General features: G+C 58.4%; 1 protein-coding gene across 1 annotated transcript; it reads right to left on the bottom strand.

The window, feature by feature from the left end:
* Nucleotides 1–728: 728 nt before the first annotated feature.
* Nucleotides 729–17,210, bottom strand: LZTS1 (leucine zipper tumor suppressor 1). Its single transcript, XM_071729183.1, has 4 exons — nucleotides 17,122–17,210; nucleotides 4,337–4,827; nucleotides 3,079–3,906; nucleotides 729–2,066 (listed from the first exon to the last, which is right to left on the bottom strand). Exons 2-4 carry the CDS (start codon nucleotides 4,685–4,687, stop codon nucleotides 1,401–1,403), a joined length of 1,845 nt encoding a protein of 614 aa, XP_071585284.1. The 5' UTR covers nucleotides 4,688–4,827; nucleotides 17,122–17,210; the 3' UTR covers nucleotides 729–1,400.
* Between the last annotated feature and the right edge of the window lie 2,239 nt (nucleotides 17,211–19,449).

The raw sequence follows: 19,449 nt of genomic DNA, 5'->3' as shown, positions 1-19,449 counted from the left end.
TGGCTTGGTAGCCACCTCCCTGCCCCACTCTGAGCTGGGGTGGGGGACACAGGGGATTCACCATGGGTGATGGAGCTGTGTTATCCACTTGCTGGTGGCAGGAGGGAAATTGGAGAGGTGGGGTAGAAACTAAAATGAAAGTGGTTGGGTTGGTGTGGTTTGTGTTTTTCTTTCTTTTGGGTTTTTTTTTTTTTTTGTTTTTTTTCTTTTTCCCCCCCCATCTCTGGGATCGGGTGGCTTGAAGGGCAGAGGAGGAGCTAAGGCACTCACCCAGGGAGGGGGTGAGGGGACAAACACAACCATCTCCCCCTCTTCCACTGTGCTGGAGTGTGGCTTGGGAAATTTCTGGTCCTTCTTCAAGGCAGTTGCCCACCTGGCTACCAGAGGCCAAAGGCCATGGAGCCCCTGGGGGTGTGGGAGCAGGGATGAGGAAGGAAGGGATGAGTAGGGAAGGGATGAGCAGGGAAGGGATGAGCAGGGATGAGCAGGAAAGGGATGAGCAGGGAAGGGATGAGCAGGGAAAGGAGCAGGGATGAGCAGGAAAGGGATGAGCAGGGAAGGGATGAGCAGGGAAAGGAGCAGGGATGAGCAGGAAAGGGATGAGCAGGGAAGGGATGAGCAGGGATGAGCAGGAAAGGGATGAGCAGGGAAGGGATGAGCAGGGAAAGGAGCAGGGATGAGCAGGAAAGGGATGAGCAGGGAAGGGATGAGCAGGATGAGCAGGAAAGGGATGAGCAGGGAAGGGATGTGCTGGGCAGGGATGTGCTGGTGGGGCTGTGATTGAGGGAGGGGATGGGGGTGGCTGTGCCCCTCGGGGAAGGGGGTTTGGGGGGTGTTGGCTGTACTCGGGGGTCCTTCCTGAGGCAGCTGAAGGATGGGCTGGGCAGGGGGTGGCTCCTGGGCCCCCCGGTGCCCTGGGGATGGGGCAGGGAGGTGAAGGAGGTGTGAGAGCAGCTCGGAGCAGGGCTGGAAATGTGCCGTGGCCAACTCCTCTCCTCGGTGGGGGGAAGGGCTGTGGTGTCCTTGTCCCCAGAGCTGTGCTGTCACGGGATCCCTCCGAGCCTGGAGCACAACATCCCCTGGGAATTTTGCATCATCTCCGAGGTGAGGTGGGTGGCTGGGGTCCTCGTTCCCTGGCCACCCCCACTTCTCAGTCCTCCGAGGGGGCAGAGGGGACATCGCCAGGGGGGCAGTGGGGACACGGGGGGAGCTGCTGGCACGTCACCATTGGCACGAGTGGCTTGTTCACCTCTGTAACACGACAGGCAGTGGAGGGGGAGGGGGGGCTGGGGAGCCGGGCTGGGGGGGCACCAGCTCTGCTAATAAATACATGGCTCATCCAAACTGTACAACCCGGGCAGTGCCTCTCACCTGGGGGAGAGCTGCAGGGAGGAGAAGGCTCAGATCTCAGTGGCAATGATGTCCTCGTAGGGGACATCAGAGCCAGGTATGTCCAGCTCGATGGGCTCCTTGCCATCTTCCCCTGCAGCCAGCTGCTGGAGCATCTTCTCCAGGTTCTGGTTCCTCTTGTACATGTGCAGGTAGCTCTGCTGCAGCTGCTTCTGGTACTGGATCACCTTCTCCTTCTCCTCCTTCCACGTCTGCCTCTCGTGCTGGAAGCTGGAGCTCATCTGCTCGTTGTTGTCCCTCTCAGCCTTCAGCTCTGCCCTCAGCCTCTCCACCTCTCCCTGCAGGACCTGAGCATCATCCAGCACAGCACAGGGTCTGACCCCTTCCCGGGCTTCGCTCAGCTGCTCCTTGAGGACCGCCAGCTCCGTCCTCAGCTCCAGGATCTCCTGCTCCAGCAGGTTCACTTTCTCCCTCAGCAGCTCAGATTCGTTCTTCTTGCGCTGGAGCTCGTTCTCACACACCTCCAGCTCCATGGCTTTGGTCCTCAGGGAGCCCTCCAGGTCCTGGGTCTTCATCTCCAGCCCTTCCATCTTTAGCCTCACCTCCTTCAGCTGAGCCTTCAGGCTGAGGATCTCGGAGGTCTTGGTGTTGAGTTCTGTCTGGGATTCCTTCAGCTGCTGCTTCAGGAGGGAGATCTCCCCCGATTTCTGGCACACCTGCAGAGAGGGACAGGGCACCCTGGTGTGGGTTACACCCCGGAGAAAGCCCCCAGCACCCCCGGGACCACGTGCAAGCCACGCTGGACACGGCCAGTGTTTGGGATGTGGAGACCCTGCCTGTGCAATCCCACCCAGAGAGACCCCCCCAGCATGGGGGGTGATGGGGATGGAGGGGACCCCACACTCTCCACCCATCCACTCCCATCCCTGGGGAGCTGACACCCTCAGCCAGGGTGTGGAGCTGGAAGGTGTTGAGAAGTGCTCAGGTCTCACCCAACACTTTTGCTGGAGCCACTGTGGTCACCTAAACTCACTGAGCTTGTTCCACAAGCAAGACACCCGACTGCAGCTGGGAGCAAAACGCCCAAATCCCACTGGAGACCAACACGTGGCTGGGAGAGCAGCTCCTGGAGAGAGCTGAGGGGGGGGTACAGCATCCTGCTGGGAGCCCATGGGTGGGATTTTGGCTGGGGGCTGGGAAAGGTGGTTGGAAACTTCAAATAACCTCGAGATGCTGCAAGGAAGTGGTGTCAGGGTGAGGTACTGGGGCTCAATCCTGCATTTTCAGCAGGCTTTGCTCAGGGTGCCCAGTCAGTGAGAAAATGAAGCTGAAGCAGAGTGAGGAAGGGTTTGCTGCTCTCTAATGAGTGCCCATGGCAAGTGCTGCTGACCCGTGGGGACAGGCAGCCCCAGGAACCAGAGATTGGAAAGATGAAGTTGTTCTAATGAGGGGGTGTCTGTGCAGTGGTTGTTTCCTTACACACTGTGGGGTTGAGAGGGGCAGTGGGTCACTGGATTATAACTCACAGAGCCTCCAAGTGATGGGCTGGGGCTCTCCTGGGTTTCAATATCTATCTCCTGCAGCCTGGCCTTCCTGATTGCACCATCTCCTCTGCTCAGCCCCTCTGTGGAGCTGCTGGATGGAGGTGTGGGGATGGGGAAAGCTGTAGGGATCATGCTGGAGCTATTGCCTTCCACGCCCCGGGCAGCTCCTGGTGGTGCCACTCACCTCCCATTGAGTCTCCTCCAGCGCCGGGGCAAAGCTGGTTTTCTCCTTCTCGTAAGACCTCAGCTTGGTTTCCAGCAGGTTTTGCTCTTTCATGAGGTTCTCCAGCTCCTCCCGGAGCTGCTTCTTCTCCTGCTGCAGCTGGAAAACCTGGAGGTGCAGGACCTGCTGCGTCCTCTGGGATTTCTGCGAGGTTTGCTTGAGCTTGCTGCTGCACTTCTGCTTGAGGCCCTCCAGCTCTTCCTTGCAGCGTCTCTGCTTCTCTTCGTAGGCCTGGCAGGAGCTGACTTCCTTCTCCTCAAAGCTCGACTGGAGCTCTTGCAGCTCCCCCTCCCTCTCCAGCAGCTTCTGCTCCAGCTCCTGGATGGTGGATTCATCCGTGGAGATGGGCGAGCGGATGCAGGAGGCCTTCTCGGCAGCACGGTGGTGGTGGTGGGGGGCTTTGCCAGGGTTGAGGATCTTGTTGCCCCCGTCGGAGAAGGACATGGCCTTGAGGCTCATCATGTTGCTGTCCTGGAGGATGGCACACTGCAGGATGTTGTGGGCCGAGCCCCCGAAACGGCTGATGGGTCCCATGGGGGTGACGAGGGGGTCGAGCTGGTAGCTGCTGCTGGTGCTGTGGGTGGGGAGGCTGGACATGGAATTCCTGCCGGAGTCAGACAGACCCCCCGAGTACAGCACCGGCTTCAGCTCCTGCTCCTTGGCTTTGTCCTGGTGGTGCAGCTGCTGGGAGAGGTGCCCCCCGCTCTCCGGGGAGGAGTGGAGGATGGCACCGGAGCGGGGCAGAACCGGCTTGAAGGCTGTGGGGCGTGCGGCTGGCTTCTCAGCACCCTGGGGAGAAGGACAAAGCCCCTCAGCGCAGCCCCACACCGGTCACATCTCCCCCCTCCCCATCCCTTCTGCCCCCCAAGGATCAGCCCCCTGCGGTGAGGAGGTCGAGGGACAAAAGCTTAGGAGGATGCTGATGGCCGAAACTCCCAGCTGGATTGGGATGCAAATGGTATGTTTGGAAAAAAAAGGACACGGGTCACGTTCCTGATCCACCTCCCCCCAAAATTCACCTCCCCCAAAGCAGAGGGGGCCAGGGTGCCCCCAGCACCCTCCTCCTCTGCTCCCCTCCTCCCGCTTCCTCAGCAATAAAACCTGGAACCGTCTCCTCCACCAGGACAACCCCGTGGTGGGACCTGCACCCTCCCTGAGGGCAGATGCGCTCCAGGGGACACCTCCCACTCCCGCAGCCTCCGTTCTCCCCCTTACGAACCACTTCCAGCTGGCTGGGAAAGGGAATCAGCTTCTGCGGGGTGGGCGTCCCGAAGTCCATCCCGCTCGTCCCGGCTTGGCTGCCCAGCTCCCCCCCAGCCAGAGAGGTGAAGTCTGCTCGGTGGGAGCCGTGAGCTTTCTGGCTGACCTTGATGTAGAAGAAATCCTCATTCTTGCTGCTTTTGGAGCTGGATTTGTGGCCGGAGTCCTGGGAGAAGCCGAAGCGGAGCAGCCCGTCCGAGTACCTGTTGAGCTTCTTGAGGTGGGAGGACTTGCGGAGCTTGTACTGGGAGGCTCGGCAGTGCTTGCTGTGGAAGCTGTGGCCGGAGATGAGGCTACTGACGCTGCCCATGCTGGTCCCGGGGGGCGAGCAGGAGGCGAGGGGAGCGCAGCCGGGGGCAACCGCGCGGGGGGGGCTGCGGGAGGCACCGGGGGGCGACTGCGGCTGCTGCGATCATAGCAGAGACCTCGCTGAGCCCGGGAACTGCGAGCCTGGGGGGGGGGAGAAGGGAATAGAGAGATGGTGAGGGAGGAAAAGTGCTTTGGGGGTGGGTGGGGGTCGTTCTGCTCCCGCTGTTTGGGTAGAGGGAATTGGGGTGGGGGTCTGGGTGAGCACACGCCTTGCACGCCTCTGGGTAGGGGGAAATCCGGGAGGAAAGGCGTGGAAAGGGGGGGGATGGCACCTCGGTGTGTGTCCGGGGGGGGGGATGTGTGGGCAGATGAGCCACTTGGTCCCCGGGGCTGTGAAGAGGTTTGGGGGGGGGGGGGATGCTCGCTGAGGTCGGAGCCCTGCTGCCAACCCACGGGGGGCTCTTTCCAGCCCCTCCACCAAAGCCCCGGGTGAAGAAGAGCCGGTGGGGAAGGCTGGGAAGAGCTGGGCTCTTCCCTGTGCCTGGGGATGGCTCCAGGAGCCTCCCCCGGGCTGGCAGCTCCCTGGGAGCACCCTGTGCACAGGGGCTGCTTGGGTAGGGTGCACCCTGATGAGGCCAAGAGGGTGACGAGACACAGCAGTCTCTAAAAATAAGGGAGAGGAGGAAAAAAGGGACTTGTAGTGATTTTTAGGTGCCTAATAGGCATGAATTTCAAGGCTTGTGCCTCCTGGTAGCTGTGAGATGCAGACACAGCCTCTCCTGCACCAGCCTGCCAGCCCCTGATTTCTGTCCAATTTCCAGGGCTCCTCTTAACCCAACTGAAAAGGGATGCTGCGAGGTTTAATTACACTTAATATCTGTGCTGAGCAGTGCTTAAGGAGATGAGAGGCGTTGTGTGTGTGTGTGTGCAGTGCTGTGAGTGGGGTTCAGAGGTATGCGGGGCTGTGCATTCATTCTCTTTGCTGGGGGGGGGGAAAAAAAAATAAAACACCTCAGCTCCTGGTGGCCTCTGTGACACTTGGCTCTCAGTGTCAGGGCTGTAACAGAGCTGCACCTTCCATCTGGGTCATTAAAAGGTGGGGAGAAGGGGAAGAGTTTCTGGCAGGGAGGAGTTGGTGCAGAAATCCTGGCTGCATGGGATGATGGAGATGGAAATGTTTCTGCTCTCTGCTGGGCATGGAACAGCTCAAAGGTTCCAGTGTTGCTCTGCCCCTCCTCTGGAGCTGCTCTGTGCTGGGCTCCCATCCCCTGGGCAAGTGTCCAGGAGGGTAAAACATCACCCACAGCAAGAGGGAGCTTGGGGTCTGCTGGGAGAGGGTCGAGGGATGGAGGGTGAGGGCATCGTGTGTCTGGGTACCCTCCCTGCCTCGTCCTCAAGGCCTAGAGAGCTGCTCCTACATTTTTCCCTCTTTTTGGTGTGTCCTGCTTTTCCCTGCTCTGGTGCAGGCTCCTCTGCATCCTGATCCAGGTAAGGTGAACCTGTGCTCAGCTTTGTTTGTCTTCTCTTCCTTTGTGCCCCGAGGACACCGATTGATGAAGTGTCAAAGAAAACTCCAAAAGAGACAGAATATCCTCTTTAATCCCTAAATCCATTTTGGGGGGATTAAGAGGAGTGAGAACCCGGGGCTGAGCGGCTGCCTGGATGCTGATACACTAAAAGTGATCGATGGCTTTGGCTCCATCCGTTTTCAGAGGGTGAGAGGCAGAATGTGCACAGGGGGGGGGAGGGAAGGCTGCTCTGTGTCTGTGTCCCTGCAGGAGGTGCTCTGGGGATGCTGGGCTCTCTGTCCCGTGTCCCAGCACCTCGCTGGGGCCCCCTGGGTAGGTGCACCCTTGGTTTTTGGTTTTTTGTTTTTTTTCAGGTGCCTACAGAAGTGTGGGGAGGGAGAGCTGGGGCTTTCCAGCCTCTTGGCAGGAGGCGTTTCCATCAATCCCAGCCCTCCTACACATGCCTGAGAGGGCTGGGCACGTCACTTTCTGCTTCTTCTTCTTCTTCCCTGTTTCGATTCAAAAATGAAGGCTTTGAAAGATGTGGAGGAGTTGGCATTCATGCACAGCAGCAAGAGAAAGGCTCTGGGGACAGCCCAGCTGGGAGCCAGCAAAGGCCACAGGCTTCTGCTCCAAAAAGTGGGAGAGGGGGAGCAGATTTTTCCCCCTTCTTTGCTCAGCCTCTGTCTCTTGTGTCTCCCCTTCTAATCCAGTGAGTCTGCAAGCCTGGCACAGGGAGCCAGCTCAGACAAACTGGTTGTTCTGTCCATACCTATGTGCCTAGATGTGGATATTATGTATATCTGAAGGGGTTTTGCATGCTTGGCAACAGGTTAGGTCAGGCAGCTTGCAAAGTGTAAAAAGAGGTTGGGGAAAAAAAAACCCAAAACCAACATATAAATGATACTGGGGCTGAAAACCCTTGGCCAATGCCACCTCCCTGTCCCTGCAGCCTCCCCCCTGCTCAGCTCCACACCTCACCTGGTTTTTGGTGCTAAATGGGGTTATAAAGGAGATTTGCCCTGGCACTCCCCAATTAATGAGGCCAGAAAAGACACAATCAGCCCCTCAAAGCTCTTTTGTCTGGCCCCATCACCCCTCCCCAGCCTTCAGGGTGTTGTTAACAAACCCCACTGAGGGGCAGTGGTGAGCTGGGGGTCTGGGGGTGGTCATCCCCATCAAGGCATCCCCAGCATCCCCATCAAGGCATCCCCAGCATCCCCAACATCCCCATCAAAGCAGCATGGGCCAAACCCACAGGCTCAGGGCTGGATGCCCCCTCCTGCTTTTGGAGAAGCAGAGGGGGGGAAAAATGAATGAGATCTCAGACTCCCTGCAGCCCTCCCTACCCTGCACTTCCACGTGGGAGAGCGACTCTCCCCATCCCCTCCTTTCTGAATGGGCCACAGAAATTTCATCTTATCTCCTTGCAGAAGTTTCTTCGGAGCTTTCCCCTCTTCCTAGCAGAGTTTTCACAGGCAGTTGCTTTCTTCTCTGCCTTCCCCTTCACCTGCCTAAGAGCCTTCCTTTCCTTCCAGGCTTTGCAGGTCCCTCCCTGCTGGTCCTGTTCTTCTCCCCTCCGTGTGCCAAAGCTTCCTTCTCCCTTGTGCTCTCTCGCCTACTCTTTTTCCCTCTTGAATTATTATTCATAATTTCTGTGCTGATGCACCCACACATTTGGGTGTTTGTTGGGAGATGGAGAGATAATACAGGAGCAGCAGCTGGATCCAGGAGCAGCCTCATTCCCTCGATCCCTGCCAGGTGATTCTGCCCCTGTTTTATTCAGGGATTTGGCTCTTTGAGATACCAGGAATGTGGCCCTGGGGGAAAATGTGGGCATTTCCATGGTATAAAGCCAGGCATGTGCTACCTGGAGCATCTGACTTCTGCTTTAATGAAGAGAATTCCTTAATCCAGAACTTGAGGAGCGCAGCAATCCCCCTGACAGTGGATTTAGGATCCACAAGTAAAACTGGCTTCTGATTTCAGCTCCCCACTTGCCACCCAGGACCCACCAGGAGCTGGCTGAGCATCTGCCCATCTCAGCTCAGCCTCAGGAGCTGAGCCCACTCCCCCCCCTTCCCATCCATGCCCAGCTGGGGCCAGGCTCTCCAAAACCTGCTCATTTAGCTCTCCAAAACCTGCTCATTTTGCTCTCCAGGGAAATGGCAGCAAGAGGGGCTTGGAGAGCCCCCATCAGCCGAGCTGACCTTGCCCCCACCCTGTAATCTTCACCCTCATCACATTAATGGGGCTGAATTCAACCCCAGCCCCTGCCCGGAGCTGTTCAATTGGGGCTGGGTGCCTGCGAAGGGCCCCATGACAAGGTTTTCATTCACTCCCAGACATTGTCGTCGTCGTCGTCCCCCCCGTCCCCCCCCCTCTGCTCATTCATTGACATTCATTGGGATCGTTTTGGTCGGCGTGAATGGAGCCCGGGACTCACAAAGCCAGCACCATGTGTTCTGCCCTGAGTTGCCATTAGGGAAGGGGGACACTCCAGATGAAGAATAACCCAGCCTCAATGACACGTTCCATCCCCTCTAATAGCCCGGGAGTCCATCACACTTCATGTTCTTTCAGTGAACACCCAGAGAATTCACACCCACTTGGCTGGGGCTGGTTAGAGGCAGAGCCTTTGGCAGAGAGCTGGGTGGGCTTCGTGCCAGGGCACCAGGAGTAAAGTCTGATGGGTCCCTGCCAGTGTCCCCCTTGGCTCTCACACTGGTCCTGCTGCTGGCCCTGGAGCTGAAGGTGGCACTTGGAAAAAGAAAAAAAAAATAATTTCTCTGCACGGCCCTTGGAGCTGTCTCTTTGCACCCAGTTCCAGGCCAAGGTCACCCCTTCTCCTGCCAGCCCTGGTGCCAAAGCTGCAAAATCAATGCTGAGCTCAGCACCAGTTTAGGAGAGAGCTTGAAGGAGCTGAGTACACATCCTTCCCCTCTGCTGGAGGCACCAGTCCTGCCCGGGATGAGGCAACAAGTGGCTGGGAAGTGGCTGGTGGTTTGTCTGGTGGTGTTGAGCTGCCTGGGGAAGCCAGTGCTGGAATATGAGGAATTTCTACAACCAGCAATGCTGTGCTGTGCCTGTTCCCCCCTGGCTCATCCCCCCAGGGGAGGTTTCCCCCTGTGGGAGCCCTGGCAGAGAGGGGACAGGCTCCTGTCCCTGCCTGGGGACAAGTGCTCAGCCTACAGAGAGTGGCCACAAGGCTGCCAAATCCTAGAATCCTAGAATCCTAGAATGGGCTGGGTTGGAAGGGACCTCAGAGCTCATCAAGTCCAACCCTTGCTCCACTCCCCCCGTGGTTCCCAGCCCATGGCACTGAGTGCCACATCCAGGCTCTTTGGAAATATCTCCAGGGATGGAGAATCCACCCCTTCCCTGGGCAGCCCATTCCAATGGCTGAGCACCCTCTCCAGAAAGAAATTCTTTCTCATGTCCAACCTAAACCTCCCCTGGCACAACTTGAGACCTCTTGTGCCCTCTTGTCTTGCTGAGAGTTGCCTGGGAAAAGAGCCCAACCCCCCCCTGGCTCCAACCTCCTTTCAGGGAGTTGGAGAGAGTGATGAGGTCTCCCCTGAGCCTCCTCTTCTCCAGCCTCAACACCCCCAGGGACTTTCCCCTGACTTTCAGCTTTTGCATTTCTGCAGAGCCTTTTTTTTTTTTTTTGCTTTCTCTCCAGCTTCCTGCAGGGCCTTGAGCCTGAACACAAACCCAGAGCAAACCCTGTGGGCTTGGAAAATTCTGTGCAGCTCCAGGTCCGTCCTGACCTTCCCTGGTCCCTGCCCTCCCCACAGCTTCATCCCAGCTCCTGCCAGCAGCCTGGTGTCACCCAGGTTTTGGAGCTCCTCAGTGATTCAGCAGCTCCCACAGCACCCACACGAGTCCTGTCACTCATGCTCCTGGTACAAAGGAAATGTTTGTGTGAGACATAGTTAAATATTCCCGGGGTGGAGAGAAAGATCTTTTCAGCTTACTTCATCCCTAAGAGCAGCTGGCTTTTCCTCCTAATGAGCAGCTAATATTGCAATTAGAGCCCTGCTAATTGGGAACTCAGGAATGCTCTGCTCCTTGCTTTTGTCTCTTGCAGGTTTGGGAAGGGGGACACCCCAGATGAAGAATAACCCAGCCTCAATGACACCTTAGGGACTTGCTGGGGCTGGGGCTGGGGCAGGTACACCTGAACGGGGACACCAGGCTGGAGAATTCCCACCTATCCTACAGCAAGCACCAGCATTCCATGGGGAAGAGCCAGGTCAGCACCCAGAGCCCAGCAACCTCTCAGTCTCCTCTGGCTGCTCCCGGAGGCAAATTTGGGGGAAGGGCTTTTGCCCCCCCAAGGGATGGTGTCAGGGAGAGGTTCCTGACTGTGCCACCCGTGGTGCTCTGTCCCCACGGGGCTGGCAGGTGCAAAGCCACCCTCTGTCCCCAGGAGGGGGGTGAGGGGCCCCTTGCAGCCCTGCTGGGAGCTGGTTATATTTGGGAAGTGTCTAGGGCTGGCAGGTGGTGCAGGGGTGGGTGACAGCTGAGCGTGGCTTTCACTTGGGAGCTGCGAGGCCCCTCCTTGCCACGTCTATTTCTGACCCTGTAAAACACAATCTGCCAGGGGATGAGGTTGTGGGGGGAGAAAAAAAAAAAAAAAAAAAAAAAGCTGGTGACAAGAGAACTGGTTTGCCCAAGGCAGCTCAGGGGCTCTGAACATCTTGTGGGGGCTCCTGAGTGTGGCTGAGGAGCTGCAGAGCTGCTGCCCTTCGGTCCCTGCCTGGGGAGCATCACCAGAGCCCTGCTCAGCCCAGCCCCTGAGGTTTGGTGTCCTGCACGTCTGCCTGGTGCTTTCTCTGGGATCTAATTGCTGGAGAGGGTTTGTCTGTCCAGCTAAAAATAGCGAAGGCTTCGTGTAACTTGAGATGAGCCCTGGATGCTTTTCCTCCCAGCTTTCCGCTTCCATGGGCTTTGAGCTTCCTCTTCCCCCCCCCGAATCATGGAGAAAACAGAAAATGGGGGACAGTGAGCCCCTTGCCCCTGGTTATGGCAAGGTGGTAGCACCAAAGGTTTGTTCCCTCACCAGCCACCAGGAAATGCCCAAGACTAAGGCTCTTTCTGCTGCAAAACTCCCCCCAGAGATACAGGGGAGAAGCATCCTCGTCATGTACAGGGAAAATTTAGAAGTGGAGCTGCAGGCTGCCATGGAGACAGGGCTGTGTTTGCAATCTTCTTGTCTCTCATTGTCTCTCCTCCTCTCCCAAGTCTTTGAAAAGCAGGCAGGAGCATGGCCTGCATTGCCTCCCATCTCCTTGCTGGGTTCTCCTCTCTGGGCTTCACCTCTTCCAGCCTTTTGGCACCTCCTTGGTGCATCTGTGGATCACAGAGCTGATCTGTGCTGCTCCTCTCTCAGCATTGCTGGGCTCACAGGAGTGTGGTCAGGGTGCCTGGATCCACCACCTGCTCTCCCTTGCTCTGATCTCAGCCAGGTAGCTGAGCCATGAGCAGCCAGAGCTGCTTCTCTCGGGACATCTTCCTAAAGCTGGAAAACCACCTGCTGCTGTGGGAAGCTTTGGCTGCTTCCCTAAGAAACAGGAGGGGAAAAATCCTGACCCAGGCAGCAGCTGCAAACCCTCCATGGCCTTAGCAGGAAGGCTGTGAGCATCACAGGAGGACCCAAAAATCTTCCAGTGCATCAGGTCTATGTTTGGCTTCACAGCCCCTGAGCCACAAAACCAAGCTGTGCCTTATTTCTGGGCTGTCCTCCCTCATTTGTGACAGCAGTTGTGCTGTGGTTTGTCTAAACATTGGGTATTTTTGTACCTTGCATGATGCTGAGCCAAGTGGGAGATGAGAAAAGGAAACTTCTGCCTGTCAGAGCAAAAAGCAGCTGCCACGCTGCTGCTGGCTGCTCATCCTTCACCTCCCTCTCTTGCTTTTTCTGTGTCCCCATCCCTGCTCTGCTCAGCCAGGCTTCAGTGCCACGGGAGGTACAAAAAAGGCAAATTCAGTTCTGGCTTCCTATTTCCCTCCTCCTCTTCTTTCAAACTTGGCCCATTGTGAAAACCACCCCTTTAATGCCTGCCTGCCAAATGGAGCAATTCTCCCAGGAGAGAAATGTGCAAGTCGAAGTTGCAAAGAATATTCAATTAACCTTTAGAGGAGCTCATCCCTAACTGCCTCGCCGAGGTGTCGTGTAATGCTTGAAATTAAAATAAACCCAGGCCCTTGCACTCCAGAGGAGAATGTCTGCTGGGATGGAGCTGGCTCTTCCTGCTCTTCCCACTGCTGCCTGCCTAAACCACAATTAAATAGCTCAAGGTTCCTTCCAGCTTGCAGCTAGAACCTCTGACACTCTTCTCTTGGCTTCGGTGAGGCCAAAATCATCCCTTCTGCAGCTGAAGCCTTGACGATCTCCTCCTGTTGCTGGCAAATTGCTCTGTGCCATTGCCTGGTGGCCACGTGGACCTTTGGGAACCTTTTTTTGTCTTCCAGCAAGAGGGAGAGAAGCACCCAGACCTGAGCACTGCCCTATGGGGGGGAGATGTTCTCCAAAAGTCAGAGGCTCAGGAGGTAAGGCTCTTTAAGGAAAGATTAAAAATCCATTTATCCTGCGGCAGGGAGCATGCAGAGGCATTGCTACCCTCTGCTGGAAGGACCTGCCTTTCACAGGGGCTTCAAGGAGAGAAACAGAGACCTCAGGTTAGCTCTGGAGGAAAAATTCCGTGTGTGAGGAAGAGGAGGGGCTGAACCCCAGCACCGCTGGTGAGAGGACCCAGCTGCAAAGCGATGCAAGGGCAGGGTTTGCTCCTGCAGCACTGCTCGTGCAACACGGTGTCCCCCTTCCCCTGGATTCCACCCTCCAAAACCAGGCAAGGGCCACATCTGCAGGCAGCCAGGGCTTCCCAGGAGCAATCTGTTGAGGGGCTCGAGGGGCAGCGGGGAATTTTCTTAATGTCGGCGAGCATAGAAACCCCCGAGGCAGCAAACAATCTGTGGCTCACGTGCCAAATCTTTGTACGTTCCCTGCTATTTTTAACTAATCCCTAATGGCAGCCATCCACTTAGGTCCTGCCCGCTCCTGGCCTCACGCCTCCACCACTGCTCTCCCCTGACCCAGGGACTGCACCCTGCACTCTGCCTGCATCCTGCATCCTGCACCCTGCACCCTGCATCCTGCACCCTGCGTGCATCCTGCACCCTGCACCCTGCCTGCACCCTGCACCCTGCACCCTGCATCCTGTACCCTGCACCCTGCACTCTGCCTGCACCCTGCACCCTGCACCCTGCACCCTGCCTGCATCCTGCACCCTTCCTGCACCCTGCCTGCACCCTGCACTCTGCCTGCACCCTGCATCCTGCACCCTGCCTGTACCCTGCCTGTACCCTGCACCCTGCACCCTGCACTCTGCCTGCACCCTGCACCCTGCACCCTGCACCCTGCCTGCATCCTGCACCCTTCCTGCACCCTGCCTGCACCCTGCACTCTGCCTGCACCCTGCATCCTGCACCCTGCCTGTACCCTGCACCCTGCACCCTGTATCCTGCACCCTGCACCCTGCCTGCTCACTGTCCCAGCCCCCCGGGGGGCTTTCCACTGCTTTACCCCTACAAAGAAGAAAAAGCCATCAGCAAACACAAGGGTAGCCCATAAATATATAACATCAACTCAGTTAGGCAAGAGGGGAAGGGGGGGCTTAAGACCTCCTCAAAGACAGGAATATTTATAAGCACACGTGCAAGGCAGTGGTTGGGCAATAATAAATAAATAAAAAAAAGCCTCCAAGTTCCCCATCAGTGCGAAGCTTTTTCTGTGCACTGGAGGATTAAGGTCCCACACTTTGGGGTGCTGGACAGGAGGTGCCTGAGGATAACCTGTGTGGTTCTGTTTGGAGCAGTACAGGGCCAGGTCCTGCCTGTGCTGGTCTGTGCTGCTTTGAGGAGCAGTTCTAGCAGCAGCTTCCCACCAGGCCTGCAGTGATACTATCTTTTCACACTTGTCCACGCAGCACCTTGCACCAGGAGATGCTCTGCCAGGATGTCTGATGGGTGCCTGAATGTCCCGGGGAGAGAGCCAGGAGCTCAGCTCTCCCTGTGGGAGGCAGGGATGGCTTTCTGAACGCTCTCAAGGAAAGCCTGCAGGCCAGCCAGCCCTCCACCAGGTTTTTGCTCCCTGTTGCACCCAGAGCTGCTGCTCGGGGGGTTGCCCACCTCTGCGTGCCGCAGATGCCTCACCTGAGCATGACTGTACCTGCCCGCAGCAAAACAGAGGCTTTGGGAGAGGGGAAAATAGTGATTTAGGGATAACGATACCATCAGAGCAAGGGCTGAGGGAGGCACAGGCTGGGAGAGCTGCAGCAGCATCCCTGCCTCTGCCGGGCCCCACACCGCAGCCCAGCCAGCAGCAAGGGGGGGGGCTTTGCCCCGTCCCCGGGGTGGGGAAGGCTCCGTCCCACGCACCCCCAGCACGGGAAGCCGGCCCTGGAAGTCCTTAACCCCCCCCTCCTCGGGTTTGGCTTTTCTTGAAATCTCATTTTCCTGCCTGAATTTCACATTCGTTTGCCTCCCACCGCTCCGCAGCGCTGCCTGCCAGGGCCGGGTGACTAAGGGGTGGGTGGGAAAAGAACGATTCCAGACCAATTTAGCAGCCCTCGGTGCCAAGCGAGGGGGGGAGGGGGTCACCTGGGGAGCAGGAGGGGCGGTGGCACCTCCGGGGGACTTCGAGGATGAGGGAAGTGTGACCGCAGCCCTGGGAGCGTGTGCGTGGTGCGGGGCTGCGGGCGGGGAGCTGAGAGCATCCCCCGTGGGGTGCGATTGTGTTTCCCGGCTCACTTTTGCAGCTGCCATTAATTGCCCCCACCGGCTGATTGAGCCGAGGCTTTTGCACTTCCACTGCTTTGTCCCTCCCCTGATTAATGAATGGCCCCGGTGATTAATTTCCTGGGGTGACAGCGCTGAGCTGCTGGCGGAGGGGAGAGCCGGGCAGGTTGGAGCAGTGACACGGAGGAGGGGGGGGCTCAGGGGACGTCCTGGGGAGGGGGGGGGCTCAGGGGATGTCCTGGGGCATGGCCATGACTACTGCAAGGGGAGGGATGGGGCCAGGAGAGGAGCAGCCAGGCAGTGACTTCAACGGGAGGTAAATCAGCATCTGGAGTGAAGGTATCAGGGGGACAGGTAGTGGAGACTCAGGAGTGCCTTTTTTTTTTTTTTTTTTCCCCCTCCTGCTCTTATTCCACTTGCTGCAGCCTTCAGTGAGGAAAGCAAGCTCCTGGGGAGGAATTTGGCCAGCCAGGGAAGTGACTGCAGAAATGAAAGCTCGGGCAAATGGTAAGAGTCCCACACCCAGGGAGTTCACAGGCCTCAAGTTCGCTGGGTAACAGAGGAGAAACCCCCCAGCACTGCTCTGCTGGGGCAGCCTCAGCTGAGGAGGGGGCTGGCACTGTTGGAAGGGGCTGACACCACGGGCAGGGGAGGGACAGCAGGAGGGGACAGCAGGAAAGCAAACGCAGACTCCCAGAGGGAAACGGAGCAGCCACGCAGTGGTCCTGCTGCTGCATCTGGGACCCAGGTGTGGGGGGGCTGGGGGGGTGAATGAAACTGGGAGTCTTCAGGGATTCGGGGTGTGGGTGACTTCTCTGTGTGGGACCCTCCTGTCATTTCACCAGGAACCTGACCCAAATGTGCCCGAACTATGAGAAAAAGTGAGGTGCTCTCTGCAGAGCCCCAGCAGGCACCCAGCCCCTTCAGAGGCAGCTCCTGAGCTGGTTGGGCAAGGAAATGAGTGCCCTGCACCCAGCCCGGACCTGGCTCCCTGCTTGTCCCCCAGCAGAGTGGGGACCTGCTGGGCAGTGCAGATCTATCACCGAATGCAGAGCATCTGCCGGGTGACAAGTGACAGCCCGGGGCTGACTTCTGCTACAGCCCCCCCAGCGCTCCAGCACAGCTTTTAGAGGCTGAGCTTCACCCTTGGCTTTCCAGGAGCTGAGCAGGCACCCCAAGAACTGTGCACCCACCCCTCAGCATGGACCCCCACCCCCCTACACATCCACATCCACCTGGGTGCGGGCACCGGCCCCGATCCCGCAGCCTCCCCGGAGCACACACAGCCCGAGGGAAGCACCCACCGGCACCCAGCCCTGCCCGGGTGCACCCAAGGAAAGACCAAAACGCTTCCAGCCATCCCTCCCCGCACTCTCACAGCCCTCGACACCCGCACTCAGCCGCAGTTTGTGTTTGCACCCAGAGGAACGCGGTGCCCGCGCCAACCTCCCTGCTTCCTATTCCCCTCCCACCCACGCTGCCCACCTTCTCGCTGCCCATCCCACCCCACGCACACGGGGGCTGCTGCCAAATCGGCTCTGTCTCGGCCCGGCAGCCCCTTTCCTTCCCTTTCCCCAGGGTAGTTCAACACCGATGCCAACAAACCAAAGGCATCTGCTCCTTTCTTTCTTTCTTTCTCTTCCCGGAGACTTTGGGGACTGTGTAACCGGCAGCAGCCTGAACCGAGGTGCTGAACAGGCAGAATTTTCCCCTTGCCTTGAAAAGAAGTTTTCCAGACTTCAGAGGGAAGTGAAAAGACGGAGCTGAGCCCTGCGGGAGCCGCTGCCGGCTCTGACCCTGGCAGATCTCCCCGAGGGCTCGGGCTGCCGAGGGGACACCCAGCACCGCTCTGCCGGGGCAGCCCCCACCCTTTGTGCCCGAGACCTCTGCCTTGTCCCCGCGGGGACAGGGTGCCGTGCTGGGCATCCCCGAAGAGCCCGGGAGGCTGCAGGGTGCCCTCCGTCCCCTTCTCTAACGGGGGGGAATCCTGAGAGTGCAGCTCAGCCCCCCACGACCCCATCCCATCCCACCCTCCCTGCCCGTAGCTTCCCGGGGGTTGGGGGTGAGGGGTGGCAGCGCTCACCCCGCGTCCCCTCCCCGTCCCCATCCGCGGGTTCGGACCCACCTGTGGTGCCCGGTGCCCGCTCTGCTCGGAGATTCGGGGCTCGGCGGGGCTCCCGGTGCCTGCCCGGCCGCAGCATCCCCGGCTCGGAGGCGGAGGAGGAGCCTGGAGCCCAGCGCATCGGCCCGCCCCGGCGCAGCCCCTTTGTGTCCCGGCCCCTTTTTTCCCCCCCTTTTCCCTCCCCCCGGCCCTGCTCGCAGGCGGTGGGTTGGGGAAGGAGGGGTAAGGGGGCTCGCAGATGCTCCCGGAGAGGTGAGAAGTGGTTTGGGTAGAAAAGCGGCCGGATTTGGAGCGTCGGTGTGGCTATTCCTGGCTTGGTGTTGGGATTCGGTCTGGCGCCTTGGGAAGCTCTTCGGGAAAAGAGCCGAGAGGCCGGGGAAGGCAGCCAGGAGGCAGGGAGCTCGCCCGGCCGGGAAAGGTTGGGGCTGAAGTTCCTGTTTTGCTTGATTCGGAGCAAGGATTTGGAGTTTCCAATATCCTCCGTCCAGGGTGAGCACCGGGCTGGGCCCGGGTGTGTCTGGCTCATGCCACGACTCGTCCTGACGGCAGAAAAATCAGGACACGCTCCCCAGGCCTCTGACCACAGGAAACCCGATCGGCGGGGCAGGTGGGGAAACTGAGGCACGGTACCCGCAGGCCCGCTCCAGTTGCAATGTCGGGTGTCAGCAGAGCTGTGCCTGGGTGCATTTGTTCCTCAGGCAGGAAGGCAAATAAATGCAGGAGATGGGCAGAGGAGCTGCAGCAGCTTCTGCACGGATGGCTGCTCCCCTCCTGACTCCAGTGCTCCAGTGCTCGCAGCCCTGGCAGGAGTTTGCTCTGTGCACAGCCCTATTTTCAGCTACCAAAACCCATCCCAAAAGCAGCAGGCTGAGGTCAGCACGGGTTAAGGACCTCCCGTTTGGCTGGGAATTGCTGCTCCAGGCTGCAGACGGGGGGGGGACCAACCTCCTGAACTCCTCCTGGCCTCACCTTAATGCTGAGCAGCAGAGAGGGCTGCTCAGAAAAAAAAAAAAACCCTGAGCATCTCTGCTGAATCACCTTCCCGAGTGCCAGGAGGAAGCCGAGCAGGTTCCCACATGCAGGTTCCCTGAATCCCTCTGCTCCCCGGCAGGCAGGAGCCGGGCTGGAGGTGCAGTTAATGTTCCCACATCCCTTCCTTCCCTCTCCGTCTGCCCCTGGGTGATCTGTTTGCTTCCTTCTTCCTCACCTCCTGGTTAATCTCTTCCTAGAGGGAGGCAGGTTTCCTGCCTGCTCCCTGCACTCCTCTTTGCCGTGCTCGGTGCCTGACACAGAGCTCAGGAATTTGTTGGGTGGCTGGCAGCACATCTGGACTTGCCCCGTGTGGCTGTCCCGGTCAGGTATGCAGCAAGGGAGGGTCCCCCCTGCTCCTCCACATACCTGAACCTCCTCTGAGCCCCTCCTTGGCTCCTGCCCCTCTCAGCACCCCAGGGTGTGGGGTCTGGGGGATTTGGGAGCCCCAGCAACAACTGGCACGGGGTGGTGGGTGCCTGGCTGGGTGGTGGGAGAGCTGTGGACCCAGAGATTAAACCAGTGTCAAACTGGGGCTGCGCACACCCTTTGACCAGTGGATGGGACTGGAATCCTGTCCCATAGAATCCTGTCCCCTCTGCAGCTCCTCCACATACCTGAGCCTCCTCTGAGCTCCTCCTTGGCTCCTGCCCCTCTCAGCACCCCAGGGTGTGGGGTTTGGGGGATTTGGGAGCCCCAGTGGGAGCTGGCACAAGGTGGTGAGTGCCTGGCTGGGTGGTGGGAGAGCTGAGGACCCAGAGACTAAACCAGTGTCAAACTGGGGCTGTACACACCCGTTAACCAGTGGAGGGGACTGGAATCCTGTCCCATGGATGGGCACACCACGTTTTCCAGCTTCTGGCAGGACTCGAGGCTGCTGGGGCAGGGTGCTGGGGCTGGGTTTGCTCTCCCTGTGGGAGCTGAGCCAGCACCCTGGGAATGGTGTGAACTGGAGTGGTGAGGTGGGTGCCCTGCCAGGGAGCACCCAAATCCCAGCCCTGGGCTCCCAGTGTCAGTGCATTTGACAAGGAGTGGAAATATTTACACCAAGGTGTCAAGGAAAGGGGAAGAGAGGTTTGAGCCTTGCACAAACCATGGGGCTTTGATTTATGGAGCTGGCACTCAGCAGATGAGATCCACCCCCCTGCTTTTTTTTTTTTTTTTTTTTTTAATTTGTTTCCTGGCAGCTTCGTTGGTTTCTCTGCTGATTTGAGCAACACTCCCACAATCCTGCAGTGCCTCGTTGCCTTGAAAGCAGTCAGCTGGAATTTGCTATTTTAGGACCAAAATTGAAGAGAGGAA

The sequence above is a fragment of the Heliangelus exortis genome, chromosome 30 (genome assembly GCF_036169615.1).
Source record: "Heliangelus exortis chromosome 30, bHelExo1.hap1, whole genome shotgun sequence".
Classification (NCBI taxonomy): Eukaryota; Metazoa; Chordata; class Aves; order Apodiformes; family Trochilidae; genus Heliangelus; species Heliangelus exortis.
This window is presented reverse-complemented; position numbering and strand designations above follow the sequence as displayed.